We start from the raw sequence: 22,660 nt of genomic DNA, 5'->3' as shown, positions 1-22,660 counted from the left end.
AGAGCAGACCACTGTGGTCAATTTATTCTTATATGATCAGGTTCTATAAAACTTTCTTGCAGTTCAACTGTGATTTGTACCTGAACACTGTTTCAGTCTCTTATATCTTGTCACCTGCCTCTCTGATGAGGAAGTTTATTTAGCACCCAGAATGTAAATTTGAAAGTGTTCAGCCAGCTTGCATTAAGACCAAGTGTTTTGCATTTTTTTGAGGGACATTTCTCTCAATCTGTGGAACCTTTTACAGAGTACACAGAATTTTCTGCTTCTGAATTGTTATATGAGAATGAACTTGTCACTGAGCAAAAGTGCATCCATTTTTCATACCAAAAGATGGCATCAGCTCTCACAGGAGAGTTTTTACTAACAAACATGATTAACCATATCATGTTAAATTAGTGTAAAACAAAGGATAATATAGAAAGTGTTACAAAGTACAGCCACATAATTACAACAGAGATTATAAATCTGTTTTTAAAATTTCAAAGTGAAAAGAACATGGGAAATGTCATATTGGGGACAGGATCAATTTTTCTATAAGAGGAGCATCCTTTCTGAAGGATGAAGTAAATGGTATAGAGGCACAGTCAGAGGATTGTGCCTTAAACATTTAACAGTCTGCATGTGAGGAAAAGCAATTGGCAAATGGAAAGTTTTTTTGGCATGCTATTTAGTTTCATGTTGATTCTGGGAAAAGGTAATGATTTGAGAATTTAAAATGCTACGACAGTTCCAAACTTCATAGAATATTCAGTGTTCCTAGACGCTGTATTCTTGCTTTTCGGAAACTTACAGTCTAGTAGGGATAAATAAATAAATAAATAAACAAATGCAAAAATAAGACAATTTCCAAAAGAAAAATAAATACTATAGAGAAATAAAGCAAAATGTGGATCCAGGATGAGGAGGACTCAGTGAGCCTGGAGAGCCTTGTTGAACTGAGACCTGAATGAGCTGAAGGATAAGCAGAAGAGCCAGGTGAGGGTCTGGGAGCACCAGCATTCCAGGCAGATGGGACAAGTGCAAAATATACCCATTACTGTGGGAAGCAACTTTAGCATGTATGAGAAACAGAAATACAGCCATCCAACCGGAGCATAGCGAGGAAAGGGGGAACAGGCAGATCATGTCACTTAAAACCTCAGAGGCTCTGGTGTAGGCACTTGTGTGTATTCTCTGAGCCTGAATTTTGGGAGAGCCATCTTTGCAAGTTTATGTCAACAAAATAGCCTATTTTCTAAAACTGGGATAATGTGTGTTCACTGTAGAATGTTTTAAAAGTATAGAATATATAAATAAAATTAAAGTTACATTGAAAAATTCAGAATCCATCCTATGAGTTATAGATCCCAAAGATGACATTTTATATTTAATAAGGAAAAAAAATAAAGTAACATCATAAAAACAAGAAAATATGTCAATTAAAAAACAAAGATATAGCTAGTTTTTAAATAAAGCATGGGGAATTCTTTGCATTGTTTAAGGAAAGCATGTTCTTAAATGTTATTTATAAAAATTAAAGGTTCAGATAGAATTAATAGAACAGTGTTTCTTTTCAGGTTTGCAGATTTTATCCGGGGTATGCTGAAGCTAATTCTTCTCCTCCTATTTTCTGGGGCTACACTGTCATCCACATGGTTCACCCTGACCTGTTTGAACAGTATCACACACCTGCCTTTGACTACAGGTGAGCACAGGCTATTTTTGAAGTTTGAATAAATATTTTTACTTCACGGAAGTAAACATTCTCTGATAGTAGGACTTTTTTTGCTTTCCATTTTTTAAATACACAATGATTTTCCTTGTTCAATCATCCTGCCATCATCCCATCTAAAAGGAGCCCAAGAAATAATAAAAAATATTTTAATTGGTATTCTGCATTTGAAAAAGAAGTATATTCTTTGGTCAAAACTCATATAATATGAAAAGCTGATTTTTTAAAAAATTCATATCAGAGCATAATACAAAGATTTTATGATCTTCATAATAATTATTATATAATAAACAAAACAAGGGCAAACAGCTAAGATATTAAATGTTTTTGAACCAACACCTATAACTGTATTTTATATTTGGCTTTCTTTATTAGTACAAAAACAAAGCTTACTGAAAATATCTGTTCAAAGTATGTTATAGCCAATTTTCTTAGCTCATCTAGTTTCCAAAACACTCATAGTTGCTGTTCTTTATATGATTATCATTACTATGAATTCAGCCTCTGTTCTCTATTGCTATTCTAAGTTACATAAATTTAGTGACTTAGCATGACTTTATTATCTTATGTATCTGTGGGTTAGAAGGAGATTCACCATTGGTCTTCCTGGGCTAAAATCAAAGTGTGAGTAGACTAAGGGAAAAACCTGTTTCCTCACCTTTTCTAGCCTCTATAGGTAACTCCCTATTCCTGACTTATGATCTGTCCTCCATTGTCAAAGACAGCAGGAGGAGGCCAAGTCCTGTCACACTGCTCCCTACCTTTCTCCCATAGTCTGTCTCCCTGTCCCCTCTCCCTTCTTCTCTTCTCTCCTCTTCTGCCTTCCTTTCTCAGCTCCTTATTCCACTTTTAAGGAATCAATTGTGATTGATTACACTGAGCCCTCTTAGATAATCCAGGATAATCTCTCAGTTTTAAACTCAGCTGATGAGCAGCCATGATTTTACCTCAGCCTCAATCCCCTTTGCCATGTAAGACAATTTATTCACAAATTCCAGAGACGACAGTGTGAATGTTTTTGTGGGAGAGGGGACATTATTTTGCCAATCCAGGATCTCTTTAAATTACTATGACAGATTATTCTCTAAATCCAGGGGACTCTGTTATTGCTTTTTCCTTTCTTCTAACAAATGACTACTTAAGTATTTTTAATTCCATTTGCAAGTTAATAGTCACCTTTTGGATTAAGTAATAAAGGATTTTTGTTGTAAAGTAGATTGTATGATTAAAGGTCATAACAAGCCTTCATATGAGTAGAAACAAATAAGAATCTGAAGACAGCTCCATTGGAACCCAGTGGCATGTACATTCCATGGGAGTCCATGAGAAAGAGAGTTTCTTTTGTCTCTGTATAACTAAGGACTATGTGTCCCAATTTGGATCTCTGCTTTTGTAGAACAGAACCAATAGTTTACACTTCAGAGGCACGTCTTTCAAAGACAAGCCATTTCTTTGGGAGTTCCTACCACTTTTACGAAGATAAATAGGGCAATGGGACCAGGTTACCTTATACCCTCAGTGGCCAAACTACACCAAACCAGCTGTCCTGAGTGCTGCAGCAAAGTCAATGGAACCTCTGCTCCAAAGAAGTTCCCAGTGTCAGCAGTAGACTATGCTGCATTCTTTTTGATAACACATTGTACACATATTTTTGCAAAGTTAGTTTTTTGGTAATTGCTGTGATAAAAAGCACAAAATCAGTGTAAAACAGGAAATGAGGGTGATGGTACTCAGTTCACTTCCAAATTTGAGAAGTTGTACAAGGCTCAACAGATGCACACATCCCATTATTAAGTAATGTGGTCATTTAGGAATGATGGGGCTGTGGTTGTATGTAGCTCAGTGGTAGAGTGATTGCCTAGTATGTGTAAGGCACTGGGTTTGATCTTCAGCATCACATAAAAATAAATAAAATAAAGGTATAAAAAATAAAATAACAGGGCTGGGATTGTGGCTCAGTGGTAGAGCACTTGCCTAGCACTCATGAAACACTGGGTTTGATCCTCAGCACCACATAAAAAATAAATATTGTGTCCATTAACAATTTTTTAAAAATTTAAATACAATAACATAAAAAAACTTATAAATTTTTCTATGAATTTTTTATTTATATATGACAGTGGAATGCATTATAATTCTTACTATACACAATTTTTTATATCTCAGGTTGTATACAAAGTATATTCACACCAATTTGTGTCTTCATACATGTACTTTGGAAAATAATGTCTATCACATTGGAGTTAGAGAAGATAATGCTAAGTGAAGTTAGGCAATCCCAAAAATCCAAATGTCAAATGTTTTCTCTGATATAAGGAGGCTGATTCATAGTGGGGTAGGGAAGAGAAGCATGGGAGGAATAGATGAACTCTAGATAGAAATGATGGTAAAAACACTTAAATTCTTAAGAACAAAATAAAACTGTATTTCTCTCAGTTTATGGGTATTACTTTTCAAATGGCTAGTTAATTGTTAATTGTTAATTGGACATGTATATTTATTAAATTGTTGGGGCCTAACAGTATAATTAACAGAAATGTTACCTACTTCTTTTGGCCTTGGCACACCTTGAAAAATTTACTGGAACACTAAGAATGCTAAGAAGGAAGAAGATTTAGAATCCTCTGCTTATCCCATCCTGCCTGCAGTCCTCTCTTCAGTATGCACATTGCTTTGCCTGAGAAGTAATAATTAGACACACCGTGCATTATTTATATGCCGATGTGCCTACATTGGTGTTTTGAGCAATTGTAGCAAGTATTCTGGGCCACAAATTTTTAAATTTTTATTCCAGTATAATTTTATAATTTAGCAGTTGGACGACATTCTGGTAGAACAGTTTTAGTTTACAACTCTTCTTATCCATGGCATTACACTTAGATTTTCTCATGGTACTTTATGTCAAGAAAGCATCTGTGAATTTTACAAGAACATAATTGTGAGTACATGATGAACAGATTTCTTTCTTTTGAATTAAGTGTAGAATATTCAATATAAGATAGTTTATTCATTAAAATTTAGCTGTTTTCAGTTTAACATGACAGAATTAACAGTTTTGTCTCTGAGTGAAGGCTTTAGTAAATATAATTTCCTACTACCTTGTCTGAGTTAGTGTAGTGACCATGTTTTTCTTTTACAGGAAATGTATATTTGAAAACTCTATGTCTTTTTAATCTTGAAAGAACATTGGTGTGATTGGCCCTGGTCAAGACCATGTTTTCCCAGTCTGTTGTTGAAAATAATTATGTTGGATAATAAGAAAAGCAGAATTTTTGGGCTGGGGATGTGGCTCAACTGGTAGCGCGCTCGCCTGGAGTGCGTGCGGCCCGGGTTCGATCCTCAGCACCACGTACCAACAAAGATGTTGTGTTCACCGAGAACTAAAAAATAAATATTAAAAATTTAAAAAAAGAAAAGCAGAATTTTAAATTAAATCAAGGCCAGAATTGAAAGGTTGAGTTTGATGTGACCATCTTAACTTTCAGGAGACTTATAAATTTTTCTGTCATTTTCAATTGCAGGTCAGTTTTTGAATGTCACTTAGATATTTCTGAAATTTATAGTTTTAATTTATCAATGCACTGGGTGAAGAATTAGATTAGTTCATTTCCTTCTCTAAATTGTCATATCTTTCCTGATAGTAGTTATTTGAGTTTATGTCTTATTCTTCCTACCAGTCTGAACATAGGAGCATGGATTTGTACCTTATAAATTCTGCCCTCCACTCTGGTATTGAGTACAGACCCTAAGGAATCAATGAATGAATGGAGTGTGTTACCTGCATTTGAGCCCTAGTAAATAGGACTTAACTGCTAGTGGTGGTCAGCAACCACAGTGTCTCTTCATTATTCAGCACTAGGTACAGGAAGGCAAAAATGGCACATTTTAGTGGAATAATGGAGAATTTTTTTTTTATTGTAGATGGACACAATATCTTCCGTGTGTGTGTGTGTGTGTGTGTGTGTGTGTGTGTGTGTGTGTTGCTAAGGATTGACCCTGTGCCTCATACGTGCTAGGTATGCGCTCTACCACTGAGCCACAGCTCCAGCCCAACAATGGAGAATTTGAATAAATCTATCACAAACACTCTCACTGCCTTTGTAAAAATCTGATCTAATTCCTTTTAAGTGAAAGAGGTTTCATGAAAGGAAACTTGCTACGAAATCTAATTATAGACAAATTAGATCTTTAGGTTGCTATTTAAAGTCAGAAATGGCAAATTCATGTTTCTTTTTTACTGATCATTATTACTTTAATCAGGAAAATATCTAGTCTTTTTCCTCTTTCTTATTGTAAATTTTTATATATCAGAAGAATCCACATGAAAAGTGTTTGAGATACATTTCTGTGCCACATAACACTGTTTCAGTCAAAAACAGACAATATATATGATAGTGGTCCCATAATAGGACATCACCTGGTGATATCTTAGTTGCCTAACTTTGTGTCATACACTCTGATGTTCATACTGCAAAAATCATCTAATGATGCATTTCTCATAACATGTCCCATCATTAAGCAATGCATGACTGTACATGCATGATTGTAACTGTTAACGTAAGAAATTCAAAGCTAATAAAAGTTGAGAGTACTTTTTTCCCACATCCTTGCCAACATTTATTATTGCTTGTATTCTTGATAATTGCCATTCTGACCAGAGTGGGAGGAAATTTTAAGAGTAGTTTTGATTTTTCATTTCTCTAATTGTTAGAGATGATGAACATTTTTGCATGTTTCTTGATCAGTTGTATTTCTTCCTCTGTAAAGGGTCTGTTCAATTCCTTAGCCCATTTATGGATTGCGTTATTTAGTTTTTCTTGGTGTTAAGTTCTTTCAGTTCTTTATATACCTTGGAGATTAGTGGTAAATATTTTTTTCCATTCTTTAGGCTCTCACATCATGTTTTGATTGTTTCCTTTGCTGAAAAGAAGCTTTTTAGTTTTAATTCATCCTATTTATTGATTCTTGATTTTACTTCTTGCGCTTTAGGAATCTTATTGAGGAAGTCAGGTCCTAAGCCAACATGATGAAGATTTGAGTTTACTTTATCTTCTTCTATTAGTTACAGGATCTTTGTTCTAATGTCTAAGTCTTTGATCCACTTTGACTTGATTTTTGTGCAGGGTGAGAAATAGAAGTTCAATTTCATTCTGCTACATATGGATTTCCAGTTTTCCTAGCACTATTTGTTGAATAGGCTATCTTCTCCAATATGTTTTTGGCGCCTTTGTCTAGTATGAGATAACCATATTTATGTGGCCTTGTCTCTGTGTCTTCTATTTTGTACCATTGGTCTATGTGTCTATTTGGGTACCAATATCCTGCTGTTTTTGTTATTATTGCTCTGTAGTATAGATTAAGGTCTGGTATAAATTAGTTTTGTTCAACCTGTGTTACTAAGTACTACTGTTATCTCATTAAACTACTTATTGCAGTCTTCCTGTAGTCCACTAATCTTTTCTTTTAATTTGTTCTAATTAGTTCTGTATGACAACAGAATGCATTTTAACACATTGTACACAAAATGAGAGTACAACTTCTCATTCCTCTGGATGTACATAATGCAGACACACATGACACCAGTCACGCACCATATATGTATATAGGGTAATAATGTCCATCTCATTCTACCATCTTTCCCATCCTCACACCCCCTCCCCTCCTTTTTACTCCCCTCTGCACAATCCAAAGTTCCTCCATTCTTCCCTACCCTCTCCCCATTATGAATCAGCATCCCCTTATCAGAGAATTCACTAATCTTAATATTATAACTGTTGCCATCTCTGCAGAAGAAAAACTGGGTCAGTATATTCTCTCCAAAGGCATTCTGTGTTGATATATGTGCTTGTTTACATATATCTTCTTAGAGACTATCAACAGTATACCATTTTCCTTCCTTAGGTAAACTTTGTATTTAAAATTGCATTATTAATTAATTGAAGTACTTACAATAGGGCAAATAAATAACCTCATGACTAGATAACATGCACTTCAAAATCTTGAAGCTTATACCATAAACAAAATTATGAAAACACATTTTTCACCTTATCTGAGAATGAGATGTCTAGCCCTGTTAGCCACAACTCACACGGTCATTTTTTTACTACAGTTGAATGCTAGGAAAATGGCATTTTGAAAAATGTTAGCACTTTGGTGTTGAGTTTGCTGAAACAATATAATTTGACTGTTTGACAGAAGTTGCCGTGGGAGAGATAATTCATCTAATTTCATCTAAAGTTACTAGAAGGCCACAATGGTGACATCAGAAACAAATACAGAGTGAGGGGTAAGGAAAGATGTCTAGCTAGACAGAATCCCCTAGGGAGCAACAGCTGGCCTCAAGGTGACTTCAAGTGCTGTTTAAAGAAAGGGAGCATACTCAGTTATATTGAAAATTTATGTGACATATATAGACTAAAGAGTAATCCTCTTGTTCATGACACCACTGCCACTAACCCACTGCCACTGCTACATCAGCCTCTGACCTGCTGCCAGCTATGCTAATCCCCCACCACCACCGCTGCCACAGCCTCTCAGAGGTCCACTGCCAGGGACACTACAGGCTTAATTCCATGCAGCCACATCCATCATGGCATTCCAGCCAGGAGGAAGCTGAGGTGTCAGCAGGTTTGCTGCCACCACCATCTTAGGGTGCAGCTGCTTCTGTCTGGGGATGACCGCCAGGGCCTGGAGATCCAGTGTCAGGGTGCCTGCGGGTTTGGCTGTGCCTGGGGTCTTCCCACTGAGAGTGCTGGTGCCACCATCTTGCTGCTGCTTCTCAGGATCATTCCTTTGTGTGAGTGTATCCCTGGAGGTCTCTCTGCAAGTTGGAGCAGCAACTTGGCTAAGCCTGGGGTATCTGAAGGCTAGATCAGTGGGATAGTGACTGGGTCTGTGAGGGCCAGGCCAGGCCTGGCAATCCTGTGAGAAGTCAGAGACAGGGCTGAGAAACTACTAAATGCTGATGGAGACAGTTGTTCCATTTTCCATCGAGACTTATTTTATTTTATTTTTTTCTTCTCTAATATCTCTACCATAATCAGAGCAAGATATTTTTCATGCATCAATTTGTTGTTGAGGACGATGATATATGAATGGTGTTTTGTAGTTTTGTTGTATATTCTTATATTTTTAATTTTTTTTCTTCCTTTTTTTCTGTTTTCCTAGATTATTTATCTTTTCTTTAGCCAACATCCAATCTCTGTTGGTTCCTCTTCCACTTTTCCTGTGGAATTTTAATTCTAGTTTCTCTCTTCCTCCCTCATGATCATCATATCCTACACTACTTCTGCTCTCTCTTTGTCTATCATTTGAAATAGTAAATCCATTAACAAATTTTCTGTTTATATTGTAGACAGTGATTGAACTCATCATTTTTGTTTATTGTGAGAAATCAGTAGACAACTTAGTGGGAGCTATTAAGTTTAAGGCTATGTATTGTTTACACTGGGTGTTGTTGATATTAGTCAACCTTAAATGCGAGGTACTGGAAACCTTCAGGGACAATATAAGACTACAGGGCAGAATATGTATGCCTCAGATCCATCTGTTAGATGGGAAAACACACAAACAACATGAAAAAACAAGGGAATAAAGCACCCCAAACAAACCAAGATGCTCCAATAACAGAATCCATTGACAACACAGTAGAGGAAATATCCAAGAAGGAGTTTAGAATGTATATAGTTAAACTGATTTGCAAAGTAAAAGATGATAGACAGAGTGAAATCAAAAAGAATATAGGAAATAAAAAATAAGTAAAGAGAAATTATGAAAAAAAACTAGCAGAAATCCTTGAAATGAAGGAACCAATAGACTAAATTATAAACTCAATGGAAAGCATCACCAACAGACTAGACATAAATGGATGTCAACCAAGAATTTTATATTGAGCAAAATTAAGTTTCAGATTTGAAGATGAAATAAAAACCTTCCATGATAAACAAAAGTTAAAAGAATTCACAACTAGAAAACCTACACTACAGAACATTCTCAACAAAATATTCCATGATGATGAAGTGAAAACCAGCAAAGTGAGGAACTACACTAAAGGAATAGTCAATCAAAAGAGAAACTAAGTCAAATTTAAAACCAGAAATAAACCAAAATGACTGGGAATACAAATCATATCTCAGTAATAACCTTAAATGTACCAGCCTAAACTCATCAATCAGACGAGATCAGGCGCATTCAGGGTGGTATGGCTGTAGACTAAACTCATCAATCAAAAGACATAGACTGGCAGATTGGATTAAAAACAAGACCCAACAATATGCTGTTTCCAAGACACTCACCTCACAAGCAAAGAATCCACAGACTGAAGGTGAAAGGATAGGGAAAAAAATATAACACTCATATGGATCACATAAACAAGTACAGGTTTCCATCCTTATTTCAGATAAAGTGGACTTCAAGCCAAAGTTAATCAGAAGGAACAAAGAAGGACATTTCATACTACTTAAGAAAATTATACATTAACAAGACATAACAATTGTAAACATTTATGCCCCAAACAACGGAGCATCTATGTACATCAAACAAACCCTTGTCAATTTCAAAAATCAAATGGACAACATAATAATACTGGGTGACTTTAACACACCTCTCTCATGACTGGACATGTCTTCCAAACAAAAACTAAACCAAGAAACTATGGAATTAAATAATACAATCAATGATTTAGACTTAACATATATAGAATATTTCATTAATCCACGAGTGAATACAGTTTCTTCTTAGCAGCACCTGGATCCTTCTCTAAAATAGACCATATCTTATGCCACAAAGCAACTCTTAGTAAATAGGAAAAAATTGAGATAATACCCTGCATTCTATCAGATCATAATAGAATGAAATAAGAAATCAATGATAAAATAAAAAATATAAGCTGCTGTAACACATGGACACTAAATAATACACTATTGAATGATGAATGGATAGTAGAAAATATCAAGGATGAAATTTTAAAAAATACTTAGAGGTAAATGAGAACACTGATACAACATATCAAAATCTCTGGGACACTATGAAGGCAGTACTAAGAGAGAGTTTATTGCATTGAGCTTATTCATTAAAAGAATAAAAAAAATCAACAAATAAATTACTTAACATTATATCTTAAAGCCCTAGAAAAAGAAGAACAAATCAAGACCAAAAACTGTAGAAGACAGGAAATAATTAAAATCAGAGCTGAAGTCAAGGAAATTGAAACAATTGAAAAAAATGGACAAGACAAAAAGCTGGGTTTTTTTGAAAAAAGTAAATAAAATAGATAAACCCCTAGTAACGCTAACAAGAAAAAGAGAGAAAATTCAAATTACTATTCTATGTGATGAAAAAGGAAATATCACAATGGATATGACTAAAATACAGGAGATAATTAGAAACTATTGTGAAAATTTATATTCCAATAAAATAGAAAATATTGAAGACATCAACAAATTTCTAGTGACCTACCCAAACTGTATCAGGAAGACATACATGATTTAAACAGATCAATTTCAAGTAATGAAAGAAAATGACACCAAAAGCCTACCAACTAAGAAAAACCCAGGACCAGACAGATTCTCAACTGAGTTTAAGAAGATCTTAAAAGAAGAATTAACATCAATACTCCTTAAAGTATTTGATGAAATAGAAAAGGAAGGAATCCTTCCAAATTCATTCTATTAGGCTAGTATCACCCTGATACCACAACCAAAGACACATCAAGGAAAGAAAACTTCAGACCAATATTCCTGATGAAAATAAATGCAAAAATTCTCAATAAAATACAAAAACATGTTAAAAAGATAGTGTATCATGATCAAGTGGGGTTCCTCCTAGGGTTGCAGGGTTGGTTCAACATATGGAAATCAATAAACATAATTCTTCAAATCAATAGACTTAAAAACAAGAATCATATTATCATCTCAATAGATGCAGAAAAGCATTTGACAAAATTCATCATCCATTCAAGTTCAAAACACTAGAAAAATTAGGGATAGCAGGAACATACCTCAACATTGTAAAAGCTATATATGCTAAATGCAATACTAACAATTCTAAACGGAGAAAAATTAAAAGCATTCCCTCTAAAAACTGGAACAAGACAAGGATGCCCTCTTTCACCACTTTTATTTAACATCATCCTTAATTCTAACAAGAACAATTAAAAGAAAGCAATTAAAATGGTACAAATTGGTAAAGAAGAACTCAGACATCACTGTTTGACAATGACATGAGTCTTTATTTAGAATATCCAAAAAGTTCCACTTCAATGTTTATAGCAGCTGAGTTCACAATAGCTAAACTATGGAACCAACCTAGATGTCCTTCAACAGATGAAAACACATATATATGTATATGTGTGTGTATATACACAGAGAGAAATTAGAGAACTTAAACATATGCGTATACATATACATATACACAGACACATGATGGAATATTACTCGGCTTTAAAGAAGAATGAAATTATGGAATTTTCTGGTAAATGGATGGAGTTGGAGAATATCATGCTAAGCAAATAAGCCAATACCAAAAAACAAAGGCCAAATAATGTTTTCTCTGATATGCAGATGCTAATGAGGTGGGTAGCTAGGGAAGAATAGAGTTACTTTAGATTAAGTAGAGGGGAGTAAGGGGAGGGGATGTGGAGGTAGGAAGGTTAGTAGAATGAAACAGACATTATTACCTTATGTACATATATGACTGCATGACCTGTGTAATTCTACAACATGTACAATCAGAAAAAATAATTAAGTTCTATTTAGGTATGGCATATCAAATTGCATAAATGTATTCTATTGTCATATAACTAATTAGAACAAATTTTTTAAAAGTAATATTTTTGTTATATTTTTATGTATTTTACCTTAAATAATTGAAAATTATGTCCCTTTTTAATAGCATTCAAAGAAATAAAAATATACACATGCCCAAATTGGGGTGAAAAAGGAAAATTTTAAAAAAAGAATAATGAATATGCTTAAAGAAATGCACACTATTAAAGCAATTAAGGGGTAGAGGGTGGGGATATAGCTCAGTGATAGAACATTTGCCTAGTATGTTCAAGGCCCTGGATTCAATCCCTAGTACTGACCACACACACACACACACACACACACACACACACACACACACACACACAGAGAGAGAGAGAGAGAGAAATCAGAGAACTTAAGCTTTAAGAAAAGATGGCTAAAAGCCTTAACTACTCTTTTTAACTTTATGAACTAAAGTAGCTGTTACTTATAACTAACTGCTCAAGAAAGGAAAAGTAGCATAGGTATTACAAAAAGAGAATGGATTTGTGAAAATGCGTACATAAGAATCATGAACTGCTCAAAGGACATTCAAGGAAGATTGTGTAGATCTTTCTTTAAGAGAATAAGCCTTCAGATCATGGAGACTTTCAATAAGAGAATAAGCCTTCTAGCAGAGTTCATGTTTCTTGCAGGTAAAGGTTTTGACCAGGTGATCAGTCAGCATTCCATGATTTAATAGTGCACTGTCTTCTTTATAACCATAAATAATTCTTTGGGAACTTGAAAGTTATTGATAAACATGTACCAATGATATCTGATTTCACAACCAGTCTACACTCTAGGCCCATTCTTTCCAAGGATTATTAGTTATACTTCATTTCAAGGTAATTATTTTACCTTTCAGCCATGAGGGATTCTAAATGTAGCAGTCTACCTTTATAGGATTGAAGTATGCAAACAAAGAGGCTAAACAAGGACACCTGAAAATTAATAACAGAGAAAGAAAAATCATAGCCACTGATGAATACGGCAGCAGAATATGCCCCATACTCTTCTGTAAGCACAGTTATACATACAGTATATTTTAATTAATGGTAGTTTCTGAAGGCTACAGCATTCAGTTTTTTAAGAAGAAAATGTGACAGAAGGACAGCTCAGTGATATAGAAATGTATATTTGTGTGTACAGGTATTGTATATATTCAACATTCTCAATACTTATGCAAAAATTATGTAGTTAACATTGTGAATATTTCTTACTTACTGTTTCTTTACACATGTGTCTTTATTTCCAAAAGAAATATTTTCACTTATAATATCAAGTTTAATTTAGATGGTGAAACAGTTATAACAATAAAGGTCTAATCTAATAATTTGCAGTTAACTTTCCTACTTGATCATAAATTTCAATGAGTATGCTCAATATTAATAGTTTATACATTGTGTTAATATTATAAACCTTGGGCTGGGGATGTGCTCAAGTGGTAGCGCGCTCGCCTGGCATGTGTGTCGCCCGGGTTCGATCCTCAGCACCACATACAAACAAAGAAGTTGTGTCCGCTGAAAACTAAAAAATAAATATAAAAAAATATTATAAGCCTTTTAGGGAAATTTCTTAATTCTAATCCTTAAGATAATTCATACTAGATGGAGGCGGTCTGCTTAGCGCTAGGGTGTCTGGTGTGGTGTGGGGAGCCAAGCGATGGCGTTGTGCTGTTGGGTAGGTAGCAGAAGTCTGGTAGTTCTGCAGAGGTGCTGATAGGAATATTTTCTCTGATATAAGGAAGCTGATTCATAGTGGGGTAGGGAGGGGAGCTTGGGAGGAATAGACCAACCCTAGATAGGGCAGAGGGGTGGGAGGGGAAGGGAGGGGGCAGAGGGTTAGCAAGGATGGTGGAATGTGATGGACATTATTATCCAAAGTACATGTATGAAGACACAAATATATGTGAACACACTTTATATACAACCAGAGATATGAAAAATTGTGTGTATATGTGTAATAAGAATTGAAATGCATTCCGCTGTCATTTATTTTTTAAAAATCAATTAAAATTTTTTAAAAAGATAACTCATACTAAAATCTGTTGGGTTATTTTATAGTGTTTCTTATTTCTTAATAAAATTGTAAACAAATCTATTCTCATCCACCTGGAAGTACCTGTAAGATTTTATTTTTTATATCCTGGTTAAGCTCTCCTTGCTACATGAACTTATATTTGTTACTCATCTCTTTAACTGAACCTTACTCTGATAAGCAAGGTTATCATCATCTGATATAATTATCATTCAATAAATGAATCTCTTCCAACATCCCAGATGAATGTTCATCTGAACTAGATCTTGAGTATCTCCAACAAGGGAACGTAGTACCTATCATGTAAGTTGGTCAGTCCCAGATCCTAGAAACTATCTTGCCCCACCAGTGAGTTAGAACTGATTTGGAGCAATGAGTTCCAGAGGGCAAGTATTCTCCCTCCCCCTCCATGATCGCCCTCAAAACATTGAAGATCTCTTTCCTGTCTGGCCTTAGCCTTTCATCTAAACACCCGCAGGTCGATAGTCATTCTTCATTGGATATGGATTCCAAACCACTGACCAACCTGTTTCCTCTGTCTAACCTCCCCCAGTGTGTCAGAGTTCTTAAAACAGATTTCCTTGCCTTAGCACTTTCTGCTTCGCTTACACCTGAGGCTGGGAAGCCATTGATGTTCATTATCAGACATAGCTTTTTCTTAACACTATACACCTAAGTGGCTGCTGAGCCAGAAGGTATCGGTCATATTTCTTCAGATTGGGGGTGATTTCAAGATAGAGTGTGTCTGTTTACTGCTCTAGAATAGCAGCTTACATGAAACAGACATCTGACAAATAGTTTTAAAGACAGGCACGAGTTTTAAAGACAGGCACGAGCTAAGCTTTCCCTCTTACATACTTAAGCAATAATTTTCAACCTATTTTGCATTCATCATGATTAAAATTCATCTTTTTGTTTATAACCTTTTGATGCTCTCTACTTTTGATTCTGTCATCCATCTTATGCACAATCATTTCCAGCTTTCCTGTTGAATACAGATATGGGGAGCATGCTACTTGTGTAAATCCTATTGAATTAAATAGTACCAAGCCTTGGTATTCTTTTTTTTCAGTCTGATACTGTGACTTGGCAGAAAACATGCTAGAATCTGTAAGACTTAATTATGTATTATTAACACTACTAATTCACATTGTATCTAAATAAGCTATGTTTGACTTTCAGAACTTTGATCAGTTAATCTACCTACCTCAAAGAGTTGAGAGGATGATCAAATAAAAGTGAAGGCTGTTTTGAAAATTTATATAACTCCAAGATTATTGAGTTGTTATTATTATTAATGGTGTCTTGAGACTCTCACCTAGTTGCCAAGTGGAATGACTCTTACTGGAATTTTGTGACTTGTTTTATAGCTGCTTATCATGTAAGGTTTGAGTGTTTTAGTTAATAAAAATAGTTTTCTTTCCCTAAAGTTTAATAATCTGGTTTGTCATGGGAATGAGAACTTTCAGGCTTATGGTCTAATTCATTTGGTTGAAATTCATCCTTTGCAACTAGATTTTGTGCTAAACAGGATTTTGTTTTTTGCAATCTAAATTGTGGACCCAGGAAATGTCATTAGCTTCTTTGAAAAAAAAAATCTGCATCAGCACTTCAGCTATGTTTTGTTCTGTTAAATTGCCTTGACTTTTTAATTGAAAGGCAGTTTATTATAATTTTAGTATCAGCATTACAGAAAGTCATGGAAATATTTAAGGATCGTGTGGTTTGAACTCTCTCTGACGAGCAGGAAATTATCTTGTCTGCCTGGCTTTCAACAGATGACATTCACCCACTGGATATATCAGACATTAAACTGAAAATTCAAATAGAAGTCAAATTCAGACTTGTAACAATCAGCTTCTACTTTATGCATGTCCCAGAACAGTGGGGAATATATTAAATCAGTCTTGACACTGCTGTCTTTCACCCATTCTAATCTTGAAGATCTTTATTTAACCCTTTCCTGTGGTAAATTATTTTGATTTTTTAGTTTCTTCAATGATTTCAAATGATTTCAGCATATCCATGCAATGTTTTTAAAAACTCTCTTGGTTATCACTTTTATATTAATGAAAGAAGCAAATACCAAGTTTGAGGCAGCTAAATGCAGCAGTACTGGGGATCAAACTCAGGGCCTTGCACATGCTAGGGAAGTGCTCTACCACAGAGTTAACATTCCCAGCTTGAGGTTTTTTCCCAGCCTGATTTTTTTATTACTGGCCTCAAAATAGTTATATCACCCATTTATCATACATATAATTTATCCCACCTATAATAGCCTCATTTTACTACATTGTTATGGTTTGGATGTGAGGTGTCCCCCCAAAACTCACAAGCAAGACAATTCAGGAAGGTTCAGAGGAGAAAGGATTGAGTTGTAAGAGTCTTAACCCAATCAGTGAATTAATCCTTGATGGGATTAATTGAAGTAATAGGGTGTGGCTGGAGGAGGTGGGAATTGGGCATGGCTACGGGGTATGTACCTATATTGGTATTTACCCATTTTGTATCTGGAGAATGGTATTTCTCTCTCTGCTTCTTGATCACCATGATGTGAGCTGCTTCCCTCTGCCACACATTCTGCCATGATGTTCAGCCTCATCTTGAGCCCCAAGAAATGGAACCAGCCTTCTATGGACTAAGACCTCTGTTTCATGGTTTCCATGAGCCCTCAAATAAAACATTCTCCCTCTTCAATTGTTCTGATCAAGTCCTTTAGTCTCAGCAGCAAAAAAGCTGACTAAAACCTACACATTACAGGAATTTTAATAAGTAAAGTAAAAATATTTATCTTAAGGATTTTGTTGGGATATTTGCTCCTAGGTGGACATGAAGTTTTTGGGATCCAGTGAAAATCATCTGAGTTAAGGAAGTAACAAACATTTGAAGTGGAGTTGTATCAGATGTCAGTGTATTAGTTTGCAATGAAATGTCTCTATTTTGTTAAAATAAATTGGATAAAATCTTCATATAGTAAAAATTTCTAATAGTAGAAAGATAGTATAAGTGAAAAGTTTCTCTTCTGTGGCCCCCAGCTTCCCATCTAGCCACAATTCTGATGGCCAATCTCTTCTGCCTTTACACAGAGAATACTGTACCTTTACAAATAGATAAAGGATGCACATCATTCTTTTTATTTAAAACTTACTTTTCAGTTCCTTTTTAAATTTCACTTATGTATCTTAGATACCCTTAATATTGGTATTTTACAGAGTTACTTTATTTTTTCCATTTTAATTTTTTGGTATAGGGTTACTTAACCACTGAACCACATCCCCAGCTTGTTACTTCATTTTTAATGGTTGCTCAGTGTACCTTTGAATGTTTCATGAATGTTGAACCAATCAACTCCCTGATGATAGATATTTAGCTTGTTTTTAATCTGTTCATACTACAAACAATATTTGATAGTGTTTTTTGTGTACCTATGCCTCCATAGCTGTACAATAAATTCCTAGAAGTAGAATTGCTGACTCAAAGAGTAAGCATATTTATTTTGTTTTGATAGTCATTTCCAAATTGCTCACCAAAAGATGAACTATTTATAGCTTAATCAACAAAGTTTAAACATTATAGAAATTTTTATCTTTCCAAGGACAGTTATTTGTGCCCCTCTTCCAAATCACTCCCAGAATTTAAATACCTAGAAAACCAAAATTCAGAGATTCTTAATGATCATGAAATGAGGGCCAAGGGAGCTGCATGGTCTTGAGGGGTCCAGGCAAGGCCTCAGCTTCACCAGCCTCTACCTTCTCGCACATCCCAGGTCTCTTTTTTTTTTTTTTTTTTTTGTACCAAGCTTGACAAAAAGCAGCAAAATCAAATCTCTTTTTTCAAATCCCTATACCAGTAATCCCCTTTCACTATGCTGTACCATTATATTTTCATTCTTTCTTTTACCATATATAATTCTATTATATATAGATTGTGATTTTTTTTAATTATTACATTTTAATTTGCCTGATTACAATTACATGTAGGGTACAGTTCCTTCAGAAATAATAACACAAAATAGCATAGAATGGATTATCAAAACAGCATATTCCATCAGTGGTTCATGAATCTATACTCAGAAATAGCACTTACTGGTTCCTAAAAGCTTGATTTTTCTTGTCTTCTATTTGAATATTTTGCTTGTTTTCAACTCCTAGGCTCAACTATATTTGGTCAGTAGTCCTCTCTGGCCTGATTACCACTGACTGATCAATATACTATTGTAAAGTGTTTTGGCAGCAGCACTCTATAAAAGCCACCAGTGATATTTCATCCCTAGATTTCCAAATGTACACTAATGAGTCGCATGTTAGTAGAGTACATTGACTTGTGTGATCCATGTCTAGCAAATATATAGTGATCACAAGATGGTAGATTGTGCTTTGTTTTTAAGAGTGTCTTCAAAATTATGTCATGTTTTAAATGGTATTTATATAACTATCCAGTGCTTCCCATGTAATTCTGTGAATAATTTGGTCACTGTATTACCCAGCAGTATGTTCTTTTTTCATTAAATCATTCTTTTATTTTCTATTTTCATGACTGCTATTTCAAGGAATAAAAGGAAGTCAAAGTAATTACCATTTATTTACATTATTAGAATGTACTAAATATTTCATAGTCTTGGAAATAAAGACACACGTGTAATTGGAGAGGGATACAGCAGCTAGGTTAGAGGAATTCTGTTAGAAATCAATGGGTACTGTTTTTTTTACCCCTTTGACAATGTCATGGACTGACTATTAATGATTATAATCAGTAATAGTAAGTTCAGAGGATTTGATGTGCTCCATTAACCTAGTACATAACAGATTTAATGGCACTTTTACCTCTTGCAGTCCCTATAAAAGCACATTTTTCTAACTGGGTGCCATGACAAATGCCTCTGATCCTCAGGGAGGTTGAGGCAGGAGGATCGAAAGGTTAAAGCAAGCCTCGGCAACTTAGCAAGACCCAGTCTCACGAAACTAAAAACTGGCAGGAGATTGGCTCAGTGGTAAAGTGCCTCTGGGCTAACGTATCCCTAGTACCCCAAAGAGAGAGAGGAGAAGGTAGTGGAGAGGGGGATCTTTTTCTTAACAAATACTTTTCTTAAAAATATTTTTCTTATAACCTTAAGCTTAGAATAAATTCTACTCTTTTTTAATCAGCTAGTATGATATCTTTGTTAGGAAATAGGTGTCAGTTTTAGTTTTCTAAATAGAATCAGTTTCCCTCATTGAGTCTGGTTTCACCTTCAAATTAGTGAAAGTTTGTAGATAGTCATTAGCAAGGAAGAAATTTTTTAGAATGAGCTGCTCCTCTCTAAATATTAAGAATAACATACTTTATCAAAAAGATTTCATTGTAGAATTGTGTGAATGGACTTGGGGAGCTGATCTGGAATCTTGATTGCTATAAATTTATGTTTTTCTAGATGAAAGAGTTCCTTAGTTAAAAAGAAATCATGGAAACAAAACTCTTTCCAAAATTGAGAACTAATCCTATTGTAAGCATTTCTCTAGGAATTGCATACTGAATGATGTTTATTTTGTATTTGAAAGCTATTATGAACCAGTCTCTTTAAATGCATAATTTTCAGTTATATTTAATGTTTCTTACAGTTACTCTTAGATATTAAGCTATCTTTAAAATTATAAAATGAGTAGATTTAGTATGGCAGAGGAGAGTTCTTTTAATTATTTTACAGTGGCATATTGTTTTTGTGCTGTGGAATAAGCCACCAGAAAGGTAAAGCAAATAAACTGGTAATAATTCAGCAACAAAACATTCCCAAACTTATTCCAGAAAATCTGAGCCAAGAGCTGATAGATGTAAGATACTTTGTCCAGCATTATCAACTACCACTGAAGAGAGATGGGATTCCAGAGTTGGTACTTAGGAAAGAGAACACTCAGAAGATCTGTCTGCTCTGACTCATTGCTGCTGCTACGGAACTCAAATGTTTGTGTTTTTATTTCAGTGACATTGTATGCCTCCTGTATTCTCCTGGGAGTGTTCTTGAATAGCAGTGTACCTATATTTTTTGAGCTTTTTGTGGAAACTGTCTACCCAGTTCCAGAAGGAATTACTTGTGGAGTCGTCACTTTTTTAAGTAATATGTTCATGGGAGTACTTTTATTTTTTCTCACATTTTATCATACAGGTAAGAAATTTGATTTTTATTTGCTATCGTGATGTGTTATTGTAGAGGTTCATGGAATTAATATAGGAACTTTATATGGAGAATGCTCACTAAAACAAATTATGTAAGTATTCACATGCCAATAAAAACAAAATCCACAATTATGTTTCTTGAAATGTATTGTAGCCTACATGCACCCTTATCCTTACCCCCAGAGTTTCAGAATTAACCTGATGAACACTGAGCATTTGTATTTTTAAAAATCTCTTCCCAACTTACCCCCTGGACAGATAGATAACTCTAATATTCAGCTTCTTATTGAGGACTAGTGGTGAGTATAAATTAATGTCAAGAGGGTGTATGTAGTTTAAAGCCATAAGGATGAATAAGAGGTTGCACAATATAAGAAGTGCTTTAAAATATGACACTCCAAGAGGCTACGTTGTTTATAAAGAACTTTGTGACAGGCTTATAATTAAAATAATAACTATGTTAACCTCCTTGACTAGACAATAAATTTTTAAAACTTTCAAAGCAATGAAACAGATCTTCCTGGGTTTTGGACAACTTCAGGGATAACACTCTCTGCTAAATGCAAAAAACATCCAAATGATAGAATCATAATATAATTAACAACAAACTAGATTGTCCCTGTAAGTCAGTAGTGCAGATAAAGTAGGTCTTAACTCTGCTAAACCTGATGCAGGTTAGGTGTCCAGTGAAGGAGAGTGATAATACAGACAGAATCCATTCTTTTTATTGTCCTGGAAATATGTCTCCAGTAAGGAAAAATGGCATCACCAGGTATTGGATGATCTTTGCTTCCAATTCACTTTCTAAACAGACTCTTATGACAATTATTACGTATAAGTTTTAATCTAGTTCACTTGTGTCACCCTGGAAATGAAGAGGTTTATTGCTTCTCTTTGCCTGGCAAAACATCAGAGATGACTATGAAGTCCCCTTGCACAATAGAAACAGTTTTCTAGCTGATGGGCACAGGTTTGCTAAATGGCCTAGTAGACATGGTTTTCCCAATCAGCTAGAAATAGAGTATTGTCCTTACAGTATTTACAAACAACAGTAGATGTCAGACAATGATATTCCCTGGTAAATCTTGCTTGTTATCTCCAATGTACAAAAAACACATATTCATTAATCTAAGGCAGAGAAAACACCAATATAATGACAACTATTCTAAAATATTTATATTAGTTTTCTGTTGCTATAACAAAATACCTGAGACTGGGTACTTTAGAAAGAAAAGAAGTTTATTTAACTCACATTTTTGGAGACTGCATCAGATCAACTCTAGTGAAGACCGCATGGCATGTGGTATCACAGTGGCAGGGAGCATATGAAAGAGGGTGAAATCATATGGCAATATAGCCAGCTAGAGAGAGGAAGGGCAGTAATAACCTCCCACTGGGACCCACTTCTTAAAGGACCCACGTTAATATCACCACATGGGACCAAGATTCCTATGCATGAATCTTTAGCACACTCAAATCATAGCACTGTCTGACTGCAGAAAAACTCCGTGCATCCCTGAGCATTTCACTAAGTCAGTAGAGTATCTGTCACTCTCCTAGGTCCAGCTATAGCTTTTGATTTGTACAACAGAGACTGATATCTGGCACAACTTAACTGTAACTATTATTAATTATTGTCCACTCCTCATTTTGCAAATTCACAATGGCCAAATGCTACAGGCATATATTTTTGTTTCTTTGCTAGGTAACTGAAGAAACACCATTTTAACTAATTCTTATCTTACAATACAATCAGGGATTTATCTGGCTGGGATTAAAAAAAAAAAGTCTTCCCTCCTTTTAGGTGCTTTCTCGTCACATGGTCTTATACATACCTGAACAGGCATTAAAAGATTTCTGCCTAAACTCTGATTATTGTGACCACATGAAATTTGAAATTGTAATTTTAATACACCAATATAATTTCTGGGACACAGGGGTGTCTCAGTAAACTTTGATATTTTTGATGGTT

At 34.9% G+C, this 22,660-nt stretch overlaps 1 protein-coding gene across 1 annotated transcript in view; it reads left to right on the top strand.

The window, feature by feature from the left end:
* Positions 1 to 22,660, top strand: part of Slc49a4 (solute carrier family 49 member 4) — a 104,260-nt gene that overhangs the window by 65,570 nt on the left and 16,030 nt on the right. The window contains exons 7-8 of the mRNA XM_078044123.1: positions 1,560 to 1,687; positions 20,495 to 20,677. Of these exons, the coding sequence (XP_077900249.1) occupies positions 1,560 to 1,687; positions 20,495 to 20,677 (311 nt within the window). The remainder of the gene's footprint in view (positions 1 to 1,559; positions 1,688 to 20,494; positions 20,678 to 22,660) is intronic.

This window comes from Ictidomys tridecemlineatus, chromosome 3, assembly GCF_052094955.1.
Source record: "Ictidomys tridecemlineatus isolate mIctTri1 chromosome 3, mIctTri1.hap1, whole genome shotgun sequence".
Classification (NCBI taxonomy): Eukaryota; Metazoa; Chordata; class Mammalia; order Rodentia; family Sciuridae; genus Ictidomys; species Ictidomys tridecemlineatus.
The sequence above is the reverse complement of the archived record's forward strand: the minus strand, read 5'-3'. Positions and strand labels throughout refer to the sequence as shown.